This window comes from Lepisosteus oculatus, chromosome 7 (genome assembly GCF_040954835.1).
Source record: "Lepisosteus oculatus isolate fLepOcu1 chromosome 7, fLepOcu1.hap2, whole genome shotgun sequence".
Taxonomy (NCBI): domain Eukaryota; kingdom Metazoa; phylum Chordata; class Actinopteri; order Semionotiformes; family Lepisosteidae; genus Lepisosteus; species Lepisosteus oculatus.
The window spans coordinates 33,733,385-33,761,339 of record NC_090702.1 but is presented as its reverse complement, the minus strand read 5'-3'; the positions used below and the strand labels follow the sequence as shown (position 1 = coordinate 33,761,339).

The following is a 27,955-nucleotide window of genomic DNA, read 5'->3' as shown; positions in this document are numbered from 1 at the left end:
CATATTCAATATCTGGCGTGTGTGTTATCATGTTGTATATGCGATTGTGTTTGAGCTATTTAAAAAAAAGGAGTTATACAGTAAATAAATAAGGAGCCACTTTCTACAGTGCAAAGCCATGTACTTGTTAGACCACACAGTTGATCTGATTTTTGTTACAAAACAACCTTTCCTTCTTCATAAGCAAGCAGGAGCAGGTAGGCATGTGTGCACACAACCAGCCATGACTCAGCAGTTAACTTGTCTGAAAAAAAAGAGCTGGAGATCTGTCATATCCTTTACATCCAATGAGCCTTTCTTAGCCACAGAGAGCCAAAGCACTTCCTGCCTTCACAGCATAGCTCTTCCAAGGCCCTTGCATCCCTGCCAACAGATGATGTTGTATGCTTACACAAGTGCTACTTTTCCTTCTTTCCACCGTGCAGTCTTAATATTCCAGAAAGTTCTCATCAAAAAAGTTTAACCAGAAACTCACAAGTTCAATCCTGCTGGTTCTCCAGAGTGAAGGGATATCCCTAAACTGCTTAAACATGCCAATCAGGTTCGCCATGACAATTGCTGCCAGCACGGTCTGTGAAGAAAAAGGATAAAACAAATGCACTGTGACTCGTCTTTCAAATCCGACTGCCGTTTGTCTCATTTCGCTTGCTAAGAGATTGGGCCAGGGAGTTTCAGCGCTCCTGAACGGTTTCCACTGTCCACTGAAACCTGTCCTTTGCGTAAGGACATCCTCCGGTGTTAGGGGAGTGTGTGGTACACAGGGGCTGAAGGAAGGGTAATGATCATGATGTGGAATGAAAACATTCAACCACACTGCACATCACCATATCACTATGGACAGGGTTGGGCAGTAAGGTGACAGGGGGGAAAAAACACAAGAAAATCCATAAGCAAGAACTCTTGTGCAGTCTTTCAGCCATTTATGAGATGTAAATCCATCAGAGTGCTTAGCTGTTAAAATGAGGTAACTAAGATTTACGGTCAAGACCACAGCAGTTCACCACACCACCACTATACTAGCAACACACCCAACCTCACTAGACCAAAATTAAATTAAGCAACAGTACTAACGAATCATTCCTTCCTTATAAAAGTAATTGTGGGTGAATGACAAAAATTTCCAGGCTCATGGGAATGCTGTGGTCTTCATTCCAATAGTCACACCAATCTGAAAAACTATGAATCAGCAGCAATAAACTCCCATTTAGCACCATATATCATGTGATACTGGTTAGTTATTCCCTGAGTACTTTGGTTTCAGTATGAATGCAAAACAAACGCTGTGGGTGAGGTCTAGAAGAGAGCATGACTTATGATGACAAAGCATTTCCCTGTTATCAGGGTTTTCAGGAACGGCAGCGGTTAAAGCAGGGAACAAGCTGAACTGTTCTGTTGTCTTACCTGAGGTAATGGTTGAAAGAGGAAGCCAACAGCCACAACCACAAGCAGCACCACCAGGGAGGACAACAACCCTGCAATCTGCAAACAGACACACAGTGCAAATTCACAAAATACACCAATACTCAATTGTTCAGCTTCAATCTGTAACTCTGTTTATAGTACCTTGATAGTTGGCAGCAATACACTCTCCCTTGTTAAAAGAAAAGCTGAATCAAGATTCAGTTTTCCAGTCAATTCTACAATAAAACATTGTGGAGGGTGGACACACCCAAAGCCAGAGCTGAACCCAGGGTCTGAGAGATGCGAGCCGGGGAATGAAGCACCATTTCTACCTGCGTCTTCCCACCAGTGCTCTCCTGGACCAGGCTGCGGGACATGGAGCAGGTGACTGTGAACGTCTGGAAAAAGGACCCCACGAAATTACACACGCCCAGAGCAATCAGCTCCTGCAACAAGAGTTCAACAGAGGAAGGAGTGATGTCCTTGAACCATGCAGGTCAGGCCCCCGCTGAACCCGCACACACGGTTTTTACAACAGGTTCTCTCTGTGTGAAAAGAACAGATGTGAAAAATCATTACTGGCTACAGGATAACAAGTGTGAAACCAGGAAATAAGCTGCAGAACTTCACAGCTTAAATAAAGATAAACACCGAGCTGTAGCAACGAGACCAACAGGCAGTAATATGGACCTCCTGGTCTCCCCTTAAGCAGACCTAGTTGACCACACACGATGGTGAAGAATTGTCATAAAATAGTGGCAGGTCCTCTTTATTTCCCTTCTTGTCTAAATTCTCTTTCGCAAATATGGCGAGGCATGAAAGTTTCTCTCATAAAATAACTCCATGCTAAACCGTAAGAAGCACTTTAGAACAAATAATTCAGGTACGTTGAAAGACGTTCTCTACATGACTAAAGCACTATGTTCTTTGCCCTTTGTTGCCAGTGCGACCTGGAGGTAAGGGGACTGGAAGTACCTGGTTGCCGTTGACCGTGTAGCCGTGTTTAAGAGCGAAGATCTTGGCCATGGACACAGCCATGGAAAAGCCGACCACCGCTATGGCAATAGCATCAGTTATCAGGTTGGCGATGAAGGAGAAATTGGGCACAGCGGGAGGAAGCAGGCTGAAACACAGGGTAGGAAGAGGGTGGGGGGGAAGAGTTTAAAATGAATTTACTTTCCCTTTGGCAGTTTCCCAGTGAAAGAATCTAAAGCTTAGCTTATCAGGAACATATTTATTAGTCTCCAGTGGGAAAAAAACACACAGCATTAGGCCACATTTTGGAATGCACGCCAATAACAAAAACTTGTCTTTTCAAAATCAAGCTGTTCCATCTTAGATTACTTACTGTACATCCTGTCAAAATGAACTCATTGATGGGAATCTTATAAGATAATATTATCTTACACTAAGATTCTGATACGTCAAGCCCACTTCGTGTATAGTCACTTCAGAGAAAAAAAAAACATTCACTCATCAAATGCTGCAGTCAATCCAGATCTCACACAAAGCCCACGGGACATTTTCACACGTTGTTTTCACGAGGAAGGTTTTGAATTGCAAAAACAGTCTTTTCTTTACCCCGAGGGGATTTTCCCGACAACTTCCACTTCATACTTCTCGAACAACTGGATCCCATACGAGACCCCAGTGGAAATGATGACCTGTTCATGGGGAAAGAGAAGATGGGATCTAGTGACAGAGTGCAAACGGTTGCACACCCAACACACAGAACACGCGTTACGGCTGGAAATACAGTACTTACCACTATGATCTCTGCAGGGATCGGCACAGGCAGCTTCTTTTTAAAGCGGTCATTGACTTCTTTTATTGCTACCAGGAACACAATACAGGTCAGCCCCAGCACGATGGCGGCAACGTTTGTGGTGCCGATATTTTTCAGCACAGCGATGAAACTCTGCGGGAGAGGGGGAGGGGAGGGTCAGCGTGAACAAACCCGGTCGCCCGTAGCAGCCTGCGTGCCTTGCGGAGCAGAGTTACGGGAGACGTCCGTCGATACTTACGTACACAACGGAGAGGGACCCGCTGAAGCGCCGGGTTTTGATTCCCAGGAGGTACTTGAGCTGCGAGACGAAGACGTGCACGGCGGCCGCGGTGGTGAAGCCTCGGACCAGCGGCTCCGTGAGGTAGATGGCGACGAACCCGAACCGCAGGAGGCCGAAGCAGATCTGCAACAGGGACAAGGGAGTTTTATGTCAGCCATCTTCCAATTACCTAGTTTGTTTTCCGAAAGCGAAGATCTGAGGAACTATTCTCCTACATGTTAAAAAAAAAAATGTTTTATCGCTTTTCTTTAATAAAAGGAAACTCTCTTAATGGGCCAGCAACTATATCACCCTGCAGCTCTCAACTGGCTGCCCACTGAAGCTAAGCAGGGTTGAGCCTGGTCAGTACCTGGATGCGAGACCTCCTGGGAAGCTATGGTTGCTGCTGGAAGTGGTGTTAGGAGGACCAGCAGGGGGTGCCCACCCTGCGGTCTGTGTGGGTCCTAATGTCCCGGTATAGTGGTGGGACACCTTAGTGTAGTGGGTGCCATCTTTTGGATTAAATATTTAACCGAGGTCCTGACTGTCAGTGGTCATTAAAGATCCCTGCGCATTTCTCAAGAGTAGGGAGTTACCCCTGTGTCCGGGCCATATTTTCCCCGCAGCCTCCAAATTGTCCCCATGTATGACTGGCTTGCACTTGCCCTGCACTCATTGCTTGCCGGGTAGGCTCCGGCTTCCCATGACACTGTATGGTATAAAGCGGTTTGGCAAATGACATGACATGACTCTCTTAATGGCATTAAAATGTTTCATGCATTCGTCCTTTATCCAAACACCTCCGATTCCTCTGAAGAGCTGAGGCAGTATGGAGCCTATCCCAGACTCAGGTGGCACGGGCACAGGGCACAGGTGAAACGAGACTCTGGGTCACTCTTCTATAACGGAGCACGCACACAGACAACTTAGGAAAACCATGTAACCTAGCCAGCATAAAACTGGGAGGTGGGAGGAAACCAGGATGCCTGACAAACCCCCCCTGTGAACAAGAGAAATTGCAAAATCAACACAAAAGGCTCCCCACTCCAGAATCAAACCCAGGAACTTATGGGCTGTGTGGCAGTAGAATGAACCACTATACCTGAGCTCCAGATGTCTCATGCTTTATTAAACCAATTGTGGAATTTCGATGGGCAGCACAGAATTACCCATGTGCACATCTATAGGGTTTTATAAAAAACTATAGTTCTAAGAAACTTAGAACTATAGTTTGCTTAGAAGAATAAATTCACTACAACACCAGCAGCTCACCTGAATAATGCCCACAAGGAAGGTCAGGGCCACTGCAACCTGAACCCTCTTAGCATCACGTGCTTCAGTGTCCAAAAAGGATGTGGTGTTGCTCCCATTGGTGGCATGGATCTCGAAGGCGGAATCTGGAGCCTCCCGGACTGCCACCCCGCCAATCATCAGGCTGATCACAGCGAAGGTGCCTGTAAGAGCAACAGCCAACGGTAACACGCACACTTTCTGGTCACTCAGGACAGCCCACACACGCCAGCCAAGCCATTACTTCATTTCCTCAAGGAGAGACCGCTTCATTCGAGCAAAGCTTTCTGTATTTTTAGCTCCACCATCTTCATCCGGGGTTATGGGACTACCCAGTCATGCTGTTGAAGCAGATATTCGGGTTTCTTTCAAGAAACTTCTGGGAGACATCGTGGGATCAATTAACAAACTCTAAAACTAGCCCAATAGCCAGGGTGTCCTCCTCCATTTTGAAACCGTTCTGAAGAACTTTTTAATGGAACAGGTGGTTATCCTTGTGAGGGTCGCAGTAGCAGAGCACATCCGGGAAACACAGGGTACAGGCACACAGCTGCACTCTTCTTTAACAGGACGCCTGACCTTAGTAGGACAATGGTTTTCTTCTACAACAGAAAACCTAGCTGTATAGCTTACACACACGAGACAAGAATCAAATCCAGGGCCCTGGAGAACTAACTAGCACGCACCATGCCTTGAACATGTTTAGCCAGCTCCAAAATATGCTTTCTCCTGTGTTCTTCAACCTTGAACTACAGCCTCATTTCATATCCTTCCATAAAGAGCGGCATAATTATAAACAGAACTGGGGTGACACACTGATGAAGACCCGGGAACACAGATTAGTTTGCACATTTCAACACAGGCATACTTCTGTGTACAAAAAACATGACTGATTTAAAGAAAAAAAAAACCACTATAATAAAACTAAGAAAGAATAAAAAAGTGTTGTTATTTTTATTATACTATATTGCACAGTATGACACCTCTTCATTTAATAAAAATGGTATAAGCATGTCTTTCAAAGGTATTATTTTTCACAACTATGTACAAAGAATTTGAACAAGTACATCACCCCTAGACTGCTGGGGAGAAAGCAAAGACAAGAGCTCTACTCTTAAGCAGCAAAAGCGCAAGTGCAGGTACTTAATTGCATGTCATGTATAAAAAAGAGGAACTACTGTAAGTTAAGCTCCTAAAATAGATAGGTATTTTCGTGAATTTCTCTTATGAAAAACCTGTATGCAGTTGGTGGCAGGAAAATACATACAGCACCATAACTTGATGTGCATATAATTAAACTTCTCCCACATGCTTCATTATTTCAATTATTATACTTCCATATAATGTTGGAATTATTATTATGTTATGGAATGTTCACACTTTAAAGTTCATGGAAACAAAACACAGCAACACAATATTAGACATCCCAACGGTATAAACATTTTCTGAAAACAGACCGCCTCAGACTGGAGAGGAAACACTGCTTTGTAATTGACTCAGGTCGGGCGTCAGCTAAATTAATAATGACAATAAGAAACAGCAAAAGGAAGATGAAGAATAAGGCTATTCCTCGTGTGTATTACAAATCCCTATATTTACTTATATCCAGGAAATGATACACTGGCTGGTGAGAAGGTGGAGCTGAGGAGACTCGATGAAAAAATAATTCCATAGTGAGAAACCACAGCTCAAGCACAGTAACTAAGAGGAAATGTCTTCTATAAACTAGCCAGGTGTTTCTTTTTCACAGAGACAGAGCACATCACTCAGCTGAATTCATGCAGACCCATATAATAAATAATAATCAAATTAATTTTACAGTCATTGAAAATCAATTCAAATTACTTTTAAATTCATTAAATAATTCTTCACTTTATTGCCAAGAAATACTTAAAAGTACAGGTATCTCTTTTGTTCACATTATTATAGTATGGAAGCCTTGATATCAAGGAACATTTTGAAGAACATTTTCAATTATCAGTTATATTCTTAACTTCATAATTGCAAAGACTCATTCTTACACAAGACACTCATTACAGAAAACAGATTGCATTTTTTTGGTAAATGATTACGTAACATAATTAAAGCTTTTTTTGCTTTTGCGACAGGACGAATCTTGTGTAACACAGTGTTGCACAGTCTGCTCTCAGCGGCGGTGCGCATTCTGCCATCCTGAACGGGCAGAGGAACACCAGTGTAGACTTACCTATTGATATGTGTCTTGAGGTTCCAAAGAATGTGTACAGCAGAACTGGATAAAAAGAAGAATAAAGGCCATACACTGGAGGCACAGCAGCCAGCAACGCGTAGGCCAGGCCTGAAACGGAGAAGGCCACAGCATTAGAAACTCCTCGAGCTGGAGCAGAGAAAGAGCAAACCCAGAACCTCAAATAACTCCATCAGGGACCATCAGGGACGCTTCGGTCAAGGAAAGACGTTCAGGGCAGGAGCTGCTGGACGGCTGGGAGGTCGCTAGGGAAACGCACAGATCCGTTCTGGGCCAGTCTTGGCCGGGATCTCCCGAGGACTCGTGTCACTGGCTGAGCCCACCCGAGGTTGGGTGGAGCGGAGCCAGCCAGGGAAATCACGGGCAGGGCGCACACCGGTGCCCACTCGGCCTACGAGCGCCCGAGGGACTGGGAGCTGCCAGCGAGAGATGCGCCCGTTGTGGTTGGCGCCGGGTTCAAGCTCATGCGGGTGGCTCGGTGTGCTCCGAGGCGCCGCTTGTGCCTCCGGTGGTAAGTCAGGTCATAAAGCCGCCTTTTTCAACGTGAATAGCGTGCAAGAGCGAAACTACGCGCCGATTGTGAATCAATGTGTGAACAGAGACAAGGTTCTGTTTTTACTTGAAGGTTTTAGAAGTACTTACTGACAAGATAAAGGAGTACACACTACAGTTCTGAAACATCTATGGTGCATTCTCATCACAAAAAGAAGATTCTGCTGTCCTCTTTTTTAATTATACATTTACAATTGGTATAACACAGGGCACTAATAAAATACCATTCTTATCTTTCAGTTCAAACAGTGGCAGTGGGCAATAAACAGGATTATTAGGTTACTTTGACTAATTTACCTAATCAGAAAGAATTGCAACTTAAAAAGTCACATGTTTATTAAATTAAATGTAATAAAAATCACATTTTTATTCTGTGAAAGAAAATGAGGCAGTTTTTTGTCTAGATTCTTGGGTGTGTTTTTGCTGACTATTTCTAATTAAAAAGATTAAATTAACATATATAATTATATTTCATTACAATAAATGGTGGTTGGAACAAAACATAAATCCACTACTTTCATTACAGCAAAACAGCATAATTAGTTGTTTATGATAATAGCCAAAATAATAATAGCTAAAATGAATGATTAGACAGAAATTATTTCCTTAATGCCCGAAATTAGAGTGATACTTCACAAGATCAATTTCTCATATCAAGTAATAATGAACCTCATCACAAGTTTTAATCCTATAAGAAAAAGGTGCTGCAAAGCCAACTTGATCATAGAGTACAGTTATTTTTCAGCCGGTACATTTTCATAAATTAATTTGCTATCAAGGTTTCATTCTAAACAGCTGCGTTTAGTCAATGTGAAACAGAAATGGTCACACGGTATGGATGTGCTTGATTTTGCAATGCTTCTTAGTGACAGCTAACTGCTTCATTATGGGACTTCCTGAAGTCTTTCGAGCACCTTGCATGAGTGGAATTGCAAGACAACTGCACCCCCATGCCTGAGGGACTGCAGTGCAGACTGTAGTGCTGTGTAGTGCAACATGCCACACTACGGGAGAGACACACACCAGCCCAGTTAGAGCATATACAACGCTCAAGGCCTGTCAGTACTGAGCACTGTGGCCACAGAACTGACTCGGAGAGAGAACACACAGCTCAGGCAAAAAGAATCAATAGAATGATGAAGATGAACTAATGTCATTGTGGACTGTAAACAGAATCGCTAATCCTAGCAATTTGATAAATAAAGGCATTGGTTACTATACCGTGATCCAGACATTCAGTTTGCCATGTTACTGGCCTTTATTTATTTATTTTTACAACAGACGGTGTAGAAAAGAATAACTGTATACCAGTTGCCCTTGGTGTCCACTTCTACTTAACAGTTTGAACTACACTGCATCATATTATGTTTTTAAAAGCATGGTTGTAGATACTAACTTCTACTTTTTAAGCCATTCAATTAATTTAGTCCTACATATACTGTACCTTTTTTTTTAAATGTGTGTACAGCTCAACATTTCTGTATCTAGACGTCAGTTATATATTAGCTTATAACCTTTTTATTAACAATATGAGTTATGAGCACTCTGCAAAACAATCAAGGTGTGATAGTCTTGAAAAGAGCACACGTAATACATGTGTGTTATGTACATAAAAAGCAAAAGAACAAAACAAAACCATAGCCTAGTGAAGCAGTAAATTTAAAGCCAACGTAAAAACAAAGAGAGAAAAAGAAGGTCTCCAAGGGAAATCTGAAAACATTTAAAGCTGCAGACTCTAATGAGCAGTGAGTGGTGCAACAAAGCTGTATCACATGGAGCCTGGTCTTCCACAGAGCAAGAAACTCTGAATCAGCAGATCTCAGATTGAAATCTGGACTTCACTCATGAGGAATCCTTAGATAAACTGGAGCTCGCTGATACAATACCCTAACACCGTCTAGACCCAGATTGAAAAGATTCAAAGAGTTCATCAGCCGCAAGACGAGACCGAGCCAATACTGCCCATTTTAGATAGTTTTTGACAAGAAAGGGCTAATCTGAAACAGGTCCACAGTTGCTCAACATTTGGGAGTCCTGGTCTGCTCTGAAGTGTGATAGCAGTAGATAATTTGGTCTAATCACTGTAAAGGCAGCACCAACACAGCTTATCTGGCTTTAAATATATGGACAAAGTTCACACTTACCACATTAAATAAATGCACAACATCACAATCATGAATAATAAATAAGAATTATTGTTTATATAGCACTTTTCATCCCAAAGAACCCAAGCACTTACAGCAGGTGACCCACTGAAGCGCAGCAAGTCAGGAGAAGCAATTTCTCGCTTCTCTATGGATCTCACTAATGTAACTCGGGTGAACTCGGTTGGGCACTCTAATCTTTCAAACAGTGTCATGGGGCCTTCAATGACTAAGTACAGATCGGTAGACATCTGTAGGATGTCACCTCCTACAGTAAAACGTCCCCAGAGCAATTGGGAAATTGTGATCCATATGGAAGAGCCCCACCTACTGGTCCACCAACACTACTTTTGTTTTCCTTAGAGGTCTCCCCTTACCAGTACAGACTAGGCCCAGCCTTGCTTAGCTTTCGAGATGTTACAAGATCAAAGTACTAAGTGATAATACCCCTGCCAATTATTTTTGTTTAACGTAATATGGCTCCCACCAGTCATCCATTTTCTAACTGTTTCTTCCAATTCAGGGACACAGGGGAGCCCAGACAGTCTCACACAGACACAAACACGCACCAGGGCCAGGTTTCCCAGAAGCCAATCAATCTACCAGTATGTCTTTGGAGGAAAGTGGAGCATGTGATCATGGAGGCCACAAAGTTCCAGAACTGAACCCAGTGCTGTGAGGCAGAAATTTTAACCACTGTGTCACCACTTTTACTTCGTTTTTGTAATGATTTCTCCTACCCACCCACCATCTCACTGACATTCACTGACCTTGAGGTAGCTGCATTACTCCAGTACTCAGTCCTGAAACAATGTCTCCAAACAGGTACTGTTTCACAGGATACGAGGGCAGCCATGTCAGAATAGGCAGGAAGCTGAAGATAAGGGATTTTGCCTTTCGTGAAGAGCAGCTAGAAAACAGAAAACAGTTCACTTGTTAATTATATCCCCAATACATGCAGCCAGCAAGAAAACCCCCTCACTACTCAACTACAATGGCAAAAACAGACAGCTCTTTGCAGTGAACAGGAAAAAAAACTATACGAGTATTTTCCAATATCTATATACATTACATTATATATTGCAATACACTACAAAATCGTAAACTGGGTGTCACAGCAAAGGCCTGCAGTTCTAAATTGACCATCTGGTTCTTACACACAATCAACTTGGCAATGATTCCTGTAAAGGGGGTAATAACAGACAGCATGTAATCTACAGTAATGGAATACCCTGCCCACACCGTGCTACAGTGATAACAGCAATAAGATACAAATGATCATTAATGTAGTACTCCTATGCTGAAAAAAAAAATGTCAAGGGACAAGTGCCATATCAATAATGCAATCTGATATGAACACAACTGTTACCTGATAATGACTATTGATAATTTCTAAAACAAAAATCCTCATTCCTGTAATTTACTGTTAACCACTTCAGATCAAAGAAATACTTTTTAAGCCCCAGGCATGAGTTTTCAAATCTTACTATTCTCCTGATTTGCACTATTAAACTGCACTTTGCTGCAGAGGAGGGGTGGCTTCACCCTTACATTCCTGTGCAACACTGAGACTGACCCGGCACAATGCTACAGTACAATCTGCCCGCATGCTGTCAGACACCAAGGGTCCATTGCAAATTGTACAAGACCTGCTTACAAAACCCCAAAAAGAAGCACAGAGCAAATAAAACTTCAGAACACAACCAAAGCATGTACACACAAAGGAAGTGGGGTTAAGAAAAACTGCTTAAGACACACAGAGCAAACATAGCGCTCCATGTGAAACATAATATTTACATATCAATTCAGGTAACAATCACATCATATGTCAAGGCACTATTTCTGAATTCAGGGCTTCCAAACTGGATCACATACATTTAAAAGTCCCTCAATTAGTAACGAGTTAAGACAAAAGTCAGTTTACTTCAGTTCATAACAGTGGAGGAAAAAAATAATGCTGTGTACCTTTGCATACCGTTAAGGAAACTGATTTTTTTTAAAGATATGACAATTAATAAGTGATTGGAATGATGGCATAAGCAAATGTTATCAACGGTCAGTGTTTGCAAAGACCATGACTGTACCTCCGGAAAAAAAATGTATAAAAAATAGTTCAGACTCCCAATCTCAACTTCATATTTTATTTCTTCCCCTACCAAAAAAAAAAAATCACCCTCTATTCCACCACAAACCTTTCAGTTCGCCTGCCAAAAGATGTTTTGTTGTTACAACAGAGCCAGATGAAAGCTCACATTAAACAACCTGCTCCCACAGACCTCAGTTTATTTTTTAAATATCATGACCAATTGTCTTATCAACTCCTTGCACACCAGTAATTACAGAACAATGTCAATATTATACAGCACTACAGTGATACACAAGACCACACACATACAAACATCTCTTACAGATTTAACAACTTCTTAAACCTGTTCATGGAGGTCCACGGCGCAAGCACAGTAGAAGTTCATAATTACCAAGTAGGAGTGGCTCAGAACGTTTTGAAAGATTCACTGATAAGACTTACTGTTGTGTAGGATTAATGCTTCAGCTCAGGTTAAGGGTAAATATCATTGATATGAACACTATTTACATTTCACTATATTTGACTAAAGCAATCTTATTCTGGATGACTAAATTATAGCTACAAAACTAGAAGAAATAGAATGTTCCGCCCTACATGTTAGCTTAAAAGACAGCAAGCAAATGTTTGTTTGTATGCTACCAGCTACAAACCAGATTTTATTTCTTTGCTGTATATTTGCAGGAAACTATAACTCAAAATATGTTTCAGATCATTATCATCTGCGTGGTTTCATCCTGTGATTAACCACAGTGGAAACATCATGAAACAACTTTTTTTATACCTACCCCACAGCACTTTTATTGTGGAAAACATCTCAGACATAAAATAAAATAGAAAAAGGGACATATTTCTTAGATGACAGTCTCGGTTCCTTGTGGCCTGAGACTGTTACATGAGCACTTTTTACTGGCAATGACAGAGCAAAGGAATCACATCATTCCACATCTGTATCCGGTAACCGGGTGTAAAGAGGCCTTCCCCGTTTCTGCCCTCGGGCGCCAGAGCAACAAGCACCGGGCTGGAGCGCTTCCAAACCGTGCAAAACACTGAGCCACCAGCCTTTATGGTCCCACAATGCCTTGCAAGAGAGACGTGACACAGCTCGTGCTAGCATCGCTGCCAGAGCTCCTGCCCCCGGGACGTCACGGGGCTGTCCGTCTGTCGCACAACACGACAAAGACACTCGGGCCGCCTCAAGCCCACGCAGCACCGACCGAGCTCGGCTGGGGAAATCCCCATCGCACTCTATTATACATGAAGGACTTACCCCGGCTCAGCTCGGCAATGTCAGAACCACTGGGCCTGCCCGTACACCGAACAAGGCCTCGTGATGGATTTCCTACAATTCTGTACTTAAGGAAACACCGGTAGATTATAAGGCTACACAATTTACAAAATAGCCCTGTCAACATGGACATACAACTGCATTTCATTATTTTTTTGGCCATTATTGGTAAAAGCATCAACGCGTGGTGCTGAGCTTCCCGTGAGTCAAGATTTAAAATGGAATATTAAGATGCAATACAAGATGAGTCTTCTCTTAAAAAGAGTTTTTTGTACCAATTTGCATCTTATTGTACCACACAAATTTTAACCAAATGACACGTTGAGTCAACGCACCAAGCGCGGGCTAGATTTTATTTGCAAGACACCTGAAAACCATTAAAAATTAAAAAAATCATGCAGTGTATTCCACATTAAGAGAGGAATGAATCTCTTGTCTTTCTAAAGGAAATATTTAAAGAAAAGTATGAAAGCAGAGCACACGTCTTATTGCAATTTTCAGGGCCTGACTGTTGTGGGGGGCTTTTCACACTAAGCTTAGTGGAAAATTACAAACTTGAGCTTGGTTGGGCACTACAGAAGAAGTGGTCACGTGACCAATGTAATAGAATAGAGTATTTATAATAACCTTGATGTTAAAGATCATATTTAGAGAGGACAGCGGGTAAGGATAAACATCACTGACATGTAAATAGTATTCATATCAGTGATATTTACCACTGGTAGAAGTCCGTAATTCTTAAGACGTACCGAAACTCTTCCGTTAGCTTTTCCTTTATAGTCTTTGGCTGTTTCTCCTTCCTATGCAGCAGCTGCGTCCCAATGTACTCCTCGTTGTACACCGGGCGCTCCACAAAGTACATTAAAGTGCTAGAAGCATCCTCTTCTTCCGTTACATGTTCCATAACAAGACCGCCCAGTACATTTCAACAACGTCACCAGCACAACAAGTGGACACCAGGGCTTGCTCTCCCTCCCTGAAGCTCTGTGGAACAAACACAAACACACACACAAGCACAGGAGAGTGAGACTATAATCCAGTGGGGTCAATGTGACGTGGTGCCATTTTTAATAAACCCATATTTAAGAAATCGAGTTATAGTTCTCAGAAGCCACAGAAAACACCCAGTAACAGAATCATATCATGCAAAGTATATAAATTCCATTGGATGTTATTCACAGGAGTAAGGAATACTACCCTGCAGCCTGGAAAACAGAAAAGGGAATACACAAACTACATTAAGAACACAGATCCTGACTAAACTTCAAGCGGCCTGCCAATTACATGTGGCGGCCCCACTGCTTGATGTGTGCACAGTAGTCAGGGGTTACAATTTAGCTTCCACTGGCAGGTTGAAGTTTTGATTTTGGTCCAGGCCATAAGCTCTTAAATCCCTGCCGAATCTGTGCTAATTCCATCTGATTCTGGTCTGACCTGTGAAGGCCAACGCAGATTTCTTCAGAGATCAAAGGCACTGTCACGAGATAAAAGAGCGCTATCCTTAGTAGACGCATCAAGCGGAGCAATTTAGTTTCACCTAGATTACGTTAAAAATGCATTCAATCCAAAACGTATCAATATTTGTGCTACTCAAGTCAGACGGTATGGATATGAATGCTTTGACTGCCTAAGACAGACAGAGGAGGCAGAGTGAGAGCTGTGTCTGGAGCCCATTTCTTTCAGGCTCTGCAGCAGGAGGGCAGGGTCCTGGGACAACAGCCACACTGGCTCCAATGTGATAAAGTCACCAAACGCCTTGTAAGTAATATTCCAACTCCACAAAATAAGAAAAAGGTGCATTTAAAAATATCAAGATTGCCACAACAACAGGGACAACATTACCCCCACTTTACTGAGCAGCTAACCTAGGCTTTGTCTACGAATGGAGTCATTCTGCTTCAGATATGACAATAACCCCGTTGTATATTGACTAGAGGCCAGCGGGAGTCAGTTCTGCTAGGTCTCACCAGACACTCACAGAGGGATGGGTTCAACTTAACTTACTTCCAGGATCCTTTTACTATATGTATCCACCCAGCCAAGGAGTGCTCTTAGAGAATTTTCATGAATGATACAAATGTCATTTCTACCACAATTTTAAGTAACATAAACCTTAGTTGGAGGTGCTCAGATTGTTGTTCTGATCGTAAATGAAAATACATAACGCTGCTGTGTCATCATACAGATTCATTAAAATGGTGTCCCTGCAAAATAACTGCCAGTTGCTGCAACAAGAGGCGTTAGAGTGCAGGAAGATGTCTAGTGGTTTGTTTGGTGATGCCATTGGAAATGGTCCAACTCCAACGTTCAAGAGGTTCCTCCAGACTTTATACTTTCTCGTGAGGGAGCTCTCAGATACGTAATCCCCAACTCACAGCGTTTCAAGTTAGGCAGTGTCTGCCTGTGTATTGTGGATACTGTGGTCAGTATAGATCTGCGAGATGCCTGCCTTGGTAACACTGTTGCTAAGTAATTCACCTCCATGGCCTCTCCAGTTTACACCACACTGTGCAAGAGGCGCTTTGATTTGTTTTGTTTTTTTTCAGGTAGAGATAAAAGGCGAAAGAAATTGATTTTTGGAATGAAATGGCCATGGCAAGATAGTTTCCACTGCAATTATCACAGCTGCTGGGATCTGACCTTTCTAACCAAAGTGCTTCACAATTGTGTATGCAGAGAGATGCGTTACATTACGAAATGTTTTGTAACATGCCCCTGGTATGTCATCATAATGCAACAAGAAAAAAAGAACTTTTGAGGATTAAAGTACTTTCTCTCAAAGAAAAATCTCTCAAAAAAAAGAATCCACAGCATAGTTTTGTTTTTTTTAGTTTAATAATTGGCCATTTATACAGCAGAAAGGATTCAGATGGCATATATTAACATAACCCGTAGCAATACGCAAACCCAAACCTAAGACTTATTCTGTCCAAAATATTACAGTTCTCTAATCAACTTCAATCTCAGATCTTCTGCAGAATCAGATTTTAGAGTATAAGAACGGTTACCAACAAGAGGAGTCGGTTTAAAAAAACAGTAGCTTGTTCAATACCCTTACTACACTTTGGGTAAAAAGGAGACTCAAAGTTACGACAACACCGATTCACTGACTGCTTCATAAGCTGGGTTTTCAGTAAACATTTAGCATTCCGGACCACTGCTATACAGAAATATTTCCAGTCGGAAGCCTACTGTAAGACTTCAGTCTGTGGAATTAAAAAGCTCCGTTAGTACTGAACATTTCAAGTCAAAAGAATGGTGGCATGTTCTGTACTGTCTTAACGATGCCAACACTTTCTTGTTAAAACACGCTGGTTTGCAATGCCACTTTCACTAATGTCTTTCAAACAAACGCAGACTTTATGTATGAAAATGCCAGGGTTGTCCTATAATCCAGCGTTTAATTGCTGTTTCTTTCATTTGAAAACATGTTCAGGCTCTCTTTGTTACCACTAAGCGAGAGAACACTATCAACTGCAGCACAGATTTACACTGGTTATGTGAGAAAGGAGCAGCTTAATGGGCTAAAAAGTCTATGTGAAGATGGATAACACAAGCTAATTTCTTAATTTCAGCACATGTAATGTCTTCTAGATTCATACAGTTTCCAAATACTTTTCTAAAAGAAGCTCTGAAACTTCCACTGGTAGTGTCTACATGATTTCCATACATGCTTGACTGAAGCACTACTCCATGTGCAATTTTATACATTTTATTTGACCAAATTCCCAATTTATACTTTTCTATATATTTAATCAGTCATCAGAGTTTCCCGCTTGTTTTCCTCGCAGATGCCTATATGAACTCCAGCACTTCGAGCTCTTAAAGCAGGAAAGCCCACTAGTGTAAAACAGGATTTGACAAGTGTGAGTTAAAAAGGAACAGGCAGGGGTTACTCTCGTGATGGAGAGCTCAGAATAAAAGGGAGAGAGCACTCTGAGGAACCTCTGCTTCTTCCTTAGCAGTCTGCCCCTCACTGGAACCTCTGGCCTGGGCCACTGTCCAGCTGCGTGCTAGACTGGCTGGATAACGACTGAATACAGAATCCTTCTGGTTTTATTTGCCTTCTGGTGAATGGAAATGGCAAAATTAAGAACTGCAACACCCGCTGCAGGTTTCCACTCAGTGTGCTATCCGTTATTATCTGAATGTCTTTTAAAGATCAGATGCTGTCTGGCACCGCTGTTTTAGAACTACGTACCAATATCACATCTTGGTCAGGGATTTCAACAACTTATTCCCTTCTGCCCCAGGATTAGCCTTATTTAGCTTCCTTTCAAAATTGATGAGCCTTTTCATAATATTGTATCCAGGATGGAAAAGAACTGCAGAGCAACATGGAGCCAAGCAGCACAAAACACCTCCCTAACCCCCAAGAACAAGCGTTTCCCATCCTGTCCACAAACTCCAACTGCTCGAATCAGTATTTGCTAACTAATTTCCATAATTATAAACGCCTCTTTTGTTCTCAACAAGAAAAACGTGAACGTATACAGGGTTAGTCAAAATGTTGTCGACAAGTATAGATGCCAATGATTTGACTAAAGTTTTGTTTTCTCCTCTACAGATGGCGAACGATTATAACTGTTACAAACTTTGATATTTATGCTTTCGTTTGAAACCTTTTTTTGCCACAGTAACCCCTGTAATTAATTTGCAATAAAAACCGTCAAAGTTGTTAAAAGCATTTAGACCAATCCTGTATTTAATGTCCCATGTTACACCTTTTAGAATGACATCCCATTTGTAAATGGAGTAAAATGTATGTAAAGTGTTTTCATTGATTCAAATTCTTGGACTGCATTACAAATTTTGTCAAATTCTAGATGCTGTAAAATTTTCATGGTACAATATCTGCACTAAATGAGAAGTTTGTATCCTACAGGCTTAGGTTTAAAATAATTCACGAAATTAAACAAGCTTTTCTCCCTGCCGAAAGCATTCAAACTCCAGGCTATAAAACAAATGTTTGGGTTCATTTGCAAGTCATCAGTTGTGCGATTAAATTTTACTGCAGCATATTCAATTTGCCCAGCTGGTACTTATTGGCAAGCGCACGTGTTAAAATGGGGTTTTGAACTGCAATAAGCCTTGCTCAAATGTTCTTCTCAAACACTTTGTCTGATGGTATTTCTGGATTTCTAGCAAAATGTTTCTGGGTGAATTAAAACGGTATAAAAGTACTGTCTGTCAGTCTCAACAATTCCCCGTCTGGCCAGGGGAAATATTACTATAGGACTATAATGACAAATAGACAATACTGCCGACAGATCATCGGAAAGTCGTAGCACTGTGACTAATTTAACCTTGGTTACATTCTGTTATGCCCAAAGTGGAGAAGCCCAGACCTATTTTGTTTCATCCAAACCGACCACTCTCGAATGCTCTACAAGCAGGAATGTTACAGAACGCCTTACAGAAACGTCATTACAAGAGCTCCTGTTCTGGCAGACACGTAACCCTGAACTTGAAATTTGTGTGCCGGCTTCCTGCTGAACTTTCGCACGGTCCTACCCATAAATTACCCACTAGCAATCTCGTCTGTCCTCCCCACAAGACTACGAACTGAGGGAGGTAGGGCCACCTCCTGCTATTCAACTAGGCTTCTCAATTACTCCAGGAATTCTCTATCTACTTGTAAATCTCGTCTTAAAACGTATTTCTCGAAACTGGCATTCCACCAGATTTGTATAATACAGACTGCTGTATACTGATGTATGCTAAATGATTTTATTTTTCCTGGTGTTTTTGTGTGTGTGTGTGTGCGTTGAGACAACTATTTACTAATAGCATTTGAGAAAAAGTTCAGTATTACGCTAATTGACAAATGCGGACTAAACCCCCTCAGCAGGCGCTGGCCTCAGTGCTGCTTTCCTAGAAGAGAATACAGGAAGGCGCCGTGTAGAAAACCGAAAACTGGAAGTTAAGTAGAAACTCCATCTCTGCTGTACTCACGTATGAAGACCCGTACTGATTAGTAAAACCAAAGATATTTCTAATACTTCGATATTAAACGGAAGCAACACATTGAAAAAAATATCGAAAATAAAACAGGACAAAACTAATTTCTCTAGCATGTGGCAGGTTTACGTCCTACAGCATCAACAGAAAACTTGAAGACTATGTATAAATTTGAATATATAGGGAAGCCGCTACAGCTGTCCACTTAGCATGTGTGATCAATGTGAGTGATGCTTGTTGCTGCCAAAAAGCGTGGTTTTCGGTCATTCCCGATAAAAATAGATAAATCTCAAATGGGGAATAGCGTTTTTTCTTACCTTTTTCAACCAGTCTGAAGTTTGGGCTTGATGAGAATCAAATTTTACCGCACAACGGAGTCTCTAGTTACAGTTTAACACTGAAATGTCCTTTTGCAGCTGACAAGTCCTCTCACGGTAAAACTCACTGAGGACAGCCTGCGAATACCGTCATGAGCCCCGAAGAGTCCTGGGAGTTGTATTTCTAGGTCTCTTTCTGCTCCGCCTCCACGACCGAGCACAGGACTACAAGTCCCAACCTTATAGCGCTGACGAACACGGTTTGTTTAAGGCTTTCAATCCGGTTTTTAATTTCGGTAAAGGAGCATGTTATCGTAATCAAGTGTAATGAGTTAGACAACAGAAGATTCAGCGACTGTGTGTGATATGAATACATAACTATCGCTATATTATGTATACATTAGTATGTATTTGAGACGGTGTGGTATACGATTTATCCCCTGGAAATCTGTATTACCAGCCGAAATGCGCATGCTCGGCTATTTCAGGGAAGCATGTTGTTTTTCTCATCCTCCACATATAAAATGATTTATATGCAACACATAAAGATCAAAGATGCACACAGCTTTTGTGTGCTTTCTTGCGGTTCCCCCATTTCGTTTAAAGATAACTTATGCTTTCATTAATGTGGTTGTGGTACACTATTTTACATACAAATCCCTAGTAAACGCATTGGATACGCCGAGAAACAAACAACGGGCTCAAGTATTCTTACTGTAACATCAGTCTGAGGATGTTACAAGCCTCAAGCAACATTCTTCCCACAACTCATTATTTCACTTCCACAGTGTAGTAAAGTAGCTCAGCTTTATTATATAAGAAGTAAGAATGTGTTCATGATATATTCCAGATTTTAAAATGTTATCGTTGCCTCACTCTTAACAGTAATGATTTAGAAAAGCTCAAGCTGACAATAAATTCAGGACTCAGGGGAATATTTTAATCTCAATACTGTATTATTTAATTTCTTATTAGTTTCATTTAATCTTTCACTACCCACCTGTCATAGATGAATTATAATTAAAGTTTCATTTGTTAAATTCATAAAACATCTTAGTTTACATTTTATTCCACCTTATACAAGAAGGACCCAGTAGAGTATATTGCAGAAATGATCTTATAGTGTCTCTTTGTGTTCATGTTTCACTCCTTGAAAGGAGGGATCAGAACAGGGACAAGAGATAAGAATGAGTCGTTGATAGGAAGGGTGTGGAACTGTCAGAAGAGTCCCATCTATTCCCTATCTGTTGACCCTGTGAAATGTATGTTTCAAGATACTGCTGTCAGTTAAAGAGATTGAAACTAATAACTTACAGGGTGCATACTAAGGTCTTATTTTAAACAAATACTGTACTCTGCTCTCCTCCCCACTGATAGCTGATGTGTGGTGAGCGTTCTGGCGCACTATGGCTGCTGTTGCATCATCCAGGTGGGGCTGCACATTGGTGGTGGTGGAGGGGAGTCCCCATTACCTGTAAAGCGCTTTGCGTGGAGTGTCCAGAAAAGCGCTATATAAGTGTAAACAATTATTAATAATTATAATCACAGAAGTTACACAAATGCATGTGAGATTATTGATTGGCACTAGTAAATAGGTTGTTGTGGGGTCAAATTCAGGATGAAGTACAACTGTTGCAAGTTAAATCACTCTGAGTACTCCAGTAAAATGTTCAGTTGTGTAAAGATGTCCATTGTAAGATTCTTTGGGTAAAATTGTGAACTAAATTAATTAATAATAACAAGGTAATTCACAACTTAATGCAGCAGTGTACAGTAGACAGAGAAGTCCCATTCCAAAGCCTCCAAATAAAACATGCAGGACATAAAACAAAGCTGTTGAGGTCTGGCATGTGAAAATTTCATAGCAAACCATGGCTCTTATCAAGAAAACTCTGAAGACAGCTTTTTTCCACAGTTCGAACACATTATTTAAAGCACTGTTCAGAGCAGTGAATTAGCCCTTTTCGGAAAAAAAAAGAATGACACTGAACTGAAGAAATGCCAGAAAACCTTTCCAAGCAACACTTCAGCATTCAACTCCTGATATATGATAACAAAGTGCCTGCAGTGCTCCTTTGTGCTGTGGCTGGATGAACAGAACACAGTTTGTGCTCCGGAGCAATGGAAAGCTACCGGTTGTCCCTGACAACAAGAGCATAAGCAGGGGAGGGAACACAGAGGCCTGTCCGTGGTGCACGACTGAGAGACACAGAGATGGCTGGGATGTCCTCAACTAAGCTTCAGAATTCAGTGACAAAGGAAACCAGATATGACAACTGGTCGAGAAACCAAGAAAGAATAAAGGGGCTGTCCATCAGATCACTTTATTGGCCATATACAATTTCTTGTATTAGGAATTTGTCTTTTTGCATACCCCAACTTGCTGTCCATGAGACACACGGGCACACAAGGAGAGAAGCTTGGGGTCAGAGCACAGAGTCAGCCATTTATATGGCACCTCTGGAGCTTTTGGGGTTAAGGGCCTTGCTCGGGGGCCCAACGGAGTAGGATTCCTCTGCCAGCTGCAGGATACGAACCAGCAACCTTCCAGCCACAGGCACAGATCCTCAGCCACAGAGCCACCGTACTACCCTGGTGTCTTGATATGTCTCTTTTACAAACCAAGCTGAAGCCCTCGAGAAACCGAACAAAATGTGGGTATGTGTTCCAGGAGGAAATCTGAAAATGACTTAATACCAAGTTGTCACCTGTACAGAATGAATGATCAATATGAAGCACAGGTTGAATGAACAGATTTCTAAAGACTACATTGATGTAAGGATTTATTCTCTCAAGATGTTGCCTTTGAGTAACAAGTGTTACTTCTTCTCAGTTAGGAAAACTTTAAATGAAATATAAAAACAAACAAATAACAAGTTTATCATACGGATCTTCTTGCACTCTCTGTCTCAATCTGCTGTCCAGCTGTCACTCGCATTAAATCTAATAGTTTTTTTTAATTTTTTAAATCTATAGGACACCACTTTTCTAACACAAATGAAAGAACACCCCACGAAAGTCACATTTAGAAGAATACAGCTGTAATGCACTGCAATAGGCTGCTTGAGCTGACTGTATGCCAGGTTGGAATCCAGTTTTTGGTCACCCTGGTTGAACCATGCTGTGATTTTAAAATGGATGGATAAGACTATAAGAAAAGAATAAAAAAAACAAGAACAGCTCATTCAACCTATTTTGCTTGTTTGATAATGAGTTGTCCACCTGATTCCTGAATCCAATCATTTCTTGAAAGATACCAGTGGCTCCGATAGCTGGGATTGAAGAATAGTTCGCTCCTGCTTAAGATCCTAAATACTGTACTTTGCAACTTTGATTTCGGACTCTGAGCACTTGTTGTGGTCCTAGTACCTAAAATACAGTCATGACTTGGCTTTGCTGTGTCAACATCTTGAGGATGTTCTCAAACACTGTAATCACATACCCTGAAGCTCTCCATCATTCAAGACGAAAGTACTGTATTTCAATTCCAGTATCCAGTCTATGCATCACAGCTGCATTCCATTGAGGCCAGGAATAATTACAGTCATCTTCCTGGCAACTTTTAATTATCAACAGTATATTGTTTGTAACAAGATTACAGTTGAACAGACTGATATTCTGTATCAGTGGCTCCCAGCACTGTCCCCGGAGGAACGCTGTCTGCTGGTTTCCATTCCAGCTGACTACTTAATTACAGGCTAATTCATGACTAAACTGATCTGCTGCCTTGTTTATTTTACTTGTTTCTTAGAATAGTCCTGAATGTCAAAAATACCCTGATTTAAGGATACATTTTCAGCCAATTTCAGCGCACAGAACAGTACACAGCCCCTCCTGAATTTGCTTTCAACTATTGTTCACTACACAGCTCTTATAAGTGACATACAGACACAGGCGGGAATAACACTGCATCAGACACTCCCACAATAAGCATTTTTCCTTCTGCAGGGGTTGAATTAGTTACATTTCAGATAACACATCTGAATGAAACTCAGAAATCGGTACAGGGTGGATATCAACTACAAATCCCTTTTGACCTTTTAAATGCAAATTTACAAATTGCCCCAAAGAAAAAGGTAAATCAATTAGCCTGTGATTAAGAACTCCTCTGGAGAAAAAAAACCAACAGAAGAGAGTGTTCTTCCAGGACCAGGTTTGAGAACCAATGGTCCTGGTTCTCATACAATACGATATCTTGTGTAGCTTAACTATTAACCTTTACTACATTTCGATTGTAACTGTATCCAACCATCTTGCTTGCTTCCCTGCACTGTCTCAAAGTACTTCCCAACACATAAAAAATCACTTGACGGTGTTAAAATCAAGACACTTACAAAGAAAATACCAGATCCAGAAGATAAAAAAAAGCACAAAAGGCCTTCTTTTAGGATAGTGTAAACCCCTAAATCAGGGTTGTCAAACTCATTTTCTTGAAGGCCTGGAATCTTCTGTTCATGGTCACATAGTTCTTCTGATTACTTAATTGACTGCATAAGCTTAGTACTTGCTTAGTACCCAACTGCTCAGATTGAAACCAAAAACCAGGAGACACCAAGGCCTTCTTCAGGTTCAAGACCAGCAGCTGATATGTATAGTGTACTTTATCACTTCCTGCATAATTCATTTTTCACTTTGTCTGCACTGAAATTATTTCACTCTGTGTGCCCCCAATCATGGACTCTGATTTACCATACTCCTGGTGCTGCTCTCACAGTGTTAGATCTTATATAGCAGCCAAAAGAGTGTTATGATAGAGTGTACGATCGTAACATACACTTGACCTTGACCTTTGACTCATCCTATGTGTATTTGAGCCCAGACACACAAAACCCTTTAGTTTCTCAGGGTTAATATTAGCATACTGTGGAATTGTAATAAATTGACCAATGACGCCTCCTAGTGAGCATACTGAAAAAGACATAAGTTAGGTGCTTCTCTTTTTGTTCTACGTGGTTTTACTACTGTGAACCCAGAAATGCAAAAGATAAGCAAATGTAACGTGTGCCGCGTGAGACACATCTTTTTTGATTGATGATTTATGACATATGATTTATTTTTATGTCTTTTGCACTGCTGGGCCACCGTAAGAAACAGAATCATTGCATTTCCCAAGTACGTACAGTAACATGTACAAGGAATTTGATCTGGTGTGATGGTGCAAAAAACATAGAAATGATTCAATAATACATGTACACTTTACACATAAACATGCACAGGTCGACAATTATATGCACACTGCATCCCATATTCGTATGTTCTGGTTAAGCAGGGTGACGGCCATGGGGAAGAAGCTGTTCAGATGCCGCTCGGTTTTGGTTTGATCAACCGGTAGCGTCCAAGGTGTCCTGAATGAGAGAAGTAATTGAGAATCTTTTCTGCTAGCTTCTTTAATCTGTGAGTATACAGGTCTTCAATAGATGGAAAAATGACAGCCAATGACTCTCTCTACACAGCGGACAATGCGTTGCAGTTTTCCTCTAGAGTGGACTGACGCGTTGCCGAACCAGTGACTGTCACGGATGTCAGAAGGGACGAACCGTGGAATGGCAGGAGAGCGGAAAAAGTTAGCCCGGGCTCAGCTGTTCAGGAACAGCCAGGAAGTTCAGGAACTGCCGTATAGAAACCTATGCCCTCAGGTAGCGGACGTGGGGCGACCTGGTGCTAGGCGGGTTCCAGGACATCCGAACCTCAATGCTAAGCGAGGAGCAGACACTGGAAGTAAATAGGCTACACAACAAGACACACCAGAAAGACATGAATAAGCACAGGGAACTAAGAACAGTAGAGAAGTAGAGCGCCCTCTAGGCGTACTGGGCGTGACAGTGACAGAAGCTGAGAGAATGATCTCAATAATGCTCACTACAAACTGAATGACAGTTGACTGGGAAAACATTAAGATTGTTCAGTTGACACAGGAATGCAGGAAATACAGTTTCTGGTGCAATTTATTTGTGGTGCTGGTAACATTCGCAACCCATTTGAGCGTGTCAGAGATGGTTTTTCTTAGAAACTGGAAAAACTCCACCATGCTCACTGACAGTTTCTAGGGGGATGGATTTTTCTCACAGTCAATGAACATTTCCACTGAGAAAAAAAAACATTTCCCAGATGTGTGTACTACTCTTTCAAAGAATAGATTTCAAACATTACAATCCAGGAAATTTCCACAATTTCAAAAATGTAAAGCGACTCCCGGAGGTGATGGTCCATTATCAATCTATTGTTTTAGCAAGTGGTCGTTAAGGCTGGAGTCGCACAACAAAGTCCCTCCAAACCTCCCGGGTGTGACCACTTGCTGTCGCTATGATCTGTCCTGGCTCTGAAACCGCGCTAGTCCAGTTTTCCGCAGGAGCTCAAAGGAGCGGGTGTTTCTTCCTCGGTCCCTGTACAGCGCCCACAGTCCCTTCCTGCGCTCCTTCGCCGTAGAGAAGCCCCTGAGGCAGGGATCCGCTCCTCCAGCTCCCTCGCCCTCTGTTCTGTACTGGGACTGTTGAGCTGAAGGCTGCTGTTGACACACCGCACTGCCAGACGTCCCGGTTCTCTTCTGTGCCTGATCTCTACCCCACCAGGGGTCAGTCGTTGGTGTAAAGGGAGTACAGCAATGGGCAGAGAACACAGCCTTGAGGTGCCCCTATGTTCACAGATAAGCAGTCTGACAAGTAAGAGGAGGGTGGAGAGCGGAACAATAAAATGAGAGGAGGCGTTCTGGGTCGATGGTGTTTAACGCAGAGCTATGTGTCTGACATGTTCCTGGACATAACAGATGATGCAGGATATAATGGAGGTGAATATCAACAGCATCTGGCTCTGTATGCAAATTGTAAGGAGTCAAGATATGAATCCTGTCTTAACCATGATTTAAAATATATAATCATAAGTTCTGTAGTCAAAAGAACATCGGGCCTGTACATCACAAATAATGTCTGACATTTGCCATTGTTGGACATAGCCAGATACTTTAATTGAATCCGCTTTTTCCAATGAAAGCCTGTGTGGAGAAATGAGACCATCACTTCCTGATGGGATTTAATATGATTCACCTGCTTTGCCTCTGTAATCAGCACTCCGCTCTTGTTGAAGATGTCCTAGATGCAGCCGAAGTGCTGTCATTTCTACGTTCAGGAGGTTTTCAAGTAACAGCAGACAAAGCCAGGGGAGTAAGAATACGTATTCAAGAGGTTCAAAGGTTTCACAGCGGCGGCTCTGTCCGCTAACAAGGGAGTTATTGTTTCGCTGTGCCCCCTCGGTGTCAGCCTACCGCGCCCAGGGGAGTTCGCTGAGGGGGGCCAGGTGACACAGGCTCAGGAGTTTCACCTCACCGAGAGAGACGGCCGGAGGAGAGACACAACAGCTTCTAGGACTGACACACTAGCACGAATTTGCCGCGACTCCGAACAGATTGAATACTTTCTTGTTTTTAAAGTGACTCGGAAAAGAGCCTGAATCGTTTTTTATACCATATAACTCTCGAACATTTTTTTACGTGAATTAGACGTTTATTTTCAGCTTCACGTTCCTTTTAGTAATTGTCTCAGTCCTGCCTTTTTCTTGTCCCTTTGCTACTGCTACTTTTCGTTTCTTTGCGCTTCGCTGTGTCTTTTTTTGCGCCAGTCTGTGCTGCAGCAATGCTCTTAAAGCTAACCTAAAATGCGGTTTATGTGAGCATGTGGGAAAATGTTGTAAGAACCTTGCGGCTGCTTAAAAAGTGCTTAGAGCCAGTGTTAATTGACTAAGAAATTAGCAAATGAATTGTTCTCTCTCAGTCTCTAGCATCTCCTTTGAAAGTCTATCTAAGTCTAACATAAGCGAATATAATAGTCTGTTGCAATCCAGACTCTTTTTGGAAAAAAAAAACATTGGTTTTAATGTAAATTTATAAACAATTTGAATAGGTTCAAGATTTATCATTAAAATTATTCAGTTTCTTTAAATACAAACCTTTAAAATTTAATCTTGAGCGTGACCGTAAATGCTCGGATTTCGATTGCGATTTTTTTAAATCAAACACTGTACACTGAACTCCGTGTCTTCCTCTATCCCATCACAGAACAGGCTCAGATTCAGAATCGCTGACTGTTCAGGAAAAGGGAAAATGCGCGACACAAAGTATTAGTCGTGATAACCGGTGGTGTAAAATCGCTCTAGTTGACTTGCAGACACTCCCACCTCTAAACAGGTGTTCCCTTCTGGAGAGCGCCGGAAGAGAGACTCGGACGGGATTGGCCACCGTGCTTTCGCTCTCTTGCATTGGCCTCAAGGCGTGTGCTTTCGGAATCAAAGCCGAAACATTTTTTTTACCAAGTTGCTTGTGAAGGTTGACTCAATTAGGAAGCGTGGAGCATGTGAAGATCATTTCAGATTTTTTTTCCCTCCTGTGAATCTCGATTGTTGTATACGCTTGTATTATTACGCAGAAATGTACGTCTGTCAGGGAAAGTAAGGGCACATCAACCGAGTAACTGAGGCACGAATTGTACCTTGAACTGCAGGCAGTGGAAGGAAAGGTTTGTCTCTACTGGTGTTTGAAGTACTGTACCGGTATAAAACATGGGAAGGAGACGCATAGATACCTACAAAGAAGATTTTACTTTTGTCAGCCGGGTAGTTAAATATCTGCTTTTTATTTTTAATATGATCTTTTGGGTAA

General features: G+C 41.7%; 2 protein-coding genes across 5 annotated transcripts in view; one reads left to right on the top strand and one right to left on the bottom strand.

The window, feature by feature from the left end:
• slc26a5 (solute carrier family 26 member 5) overlaps positions 1-19,451 on the bottom strand; it is a 28,542-nt gene extending 9,091 nt beyond the window's left edge. Inside the window, exons 1-12 of one of the 2 annotated variants that reach the window (XM_069192416.1) lie at positions 19,309-19,451; positions 13,747-14,014; positions 10,430-10,569; positions 6,943-7,053; positions 4,719-4,900; positions 3,426-3,590; positions 3,167-3,319; positions 2,983-3,065; positions 2,377-2,524; positions 1,734-1,847; positions 1,402-1,479; positions 476-571 (exon numbers count right to left, since the gene is read on the bottom strand). In XM_069192416.1, the coding sequence (XP_069048517.1) occupies positions 476-571; positions 1,402-1,479; positions 1,734-1,847; positions 2,377-2,524; positions 2,983-3,065; positions 3,167-3,319; positions 3,426-3,590; positions 4,719-4,900; positions 6,943-7,053; positions 10,430-10,569; positions 13,747-13,934 (1,458 nt within the window). In that variant the 5' untranslated portion in view covers positions 13,935-14,014; positions 19,309-19,451. The remainder of the gene's footprint in view (positions 1-475; positions 572-1,401; positions 1,480-1,733; positions 1,848-2,376; positions 2,525-2,982; positions 3,066-3,166; positions 3,320-3,425; positions 3,591-4,718; positions 4,901-6,942; positions 7,054-10,429; positions 10,570-13,746; positions 14,015-19,308) is intronic. The other variant, XM_015352558.2, reaches the window with a different exon arrangement.
• Positions 7,078-27,955, top strand: part of tspan33a (tetraspanin 33a) — a 43,155-nt gene continuing 22,277 nt past the window's right edge. The window contains exon 1 of one of the 3 annotated variants that reach the window (XM_069192421.1): positions 7,078-7,474. Coding sequence is in view for 1 of the 3 variants with exons in the window: in XM_069192418.1 (XP_069048519.1) it covers positions 27,856-27,951 (96 nt within the window). In the remaining 2 variants the exon portion in view is untranslated. Of the gene's footprint in view, positions 7,475-27,329; positions 27,952-27,955 lie in introns of those variants that run through there. The other 2 variants (XM_069192420.1, XM_069192418.1) reach the window with 2 other exon arrangements.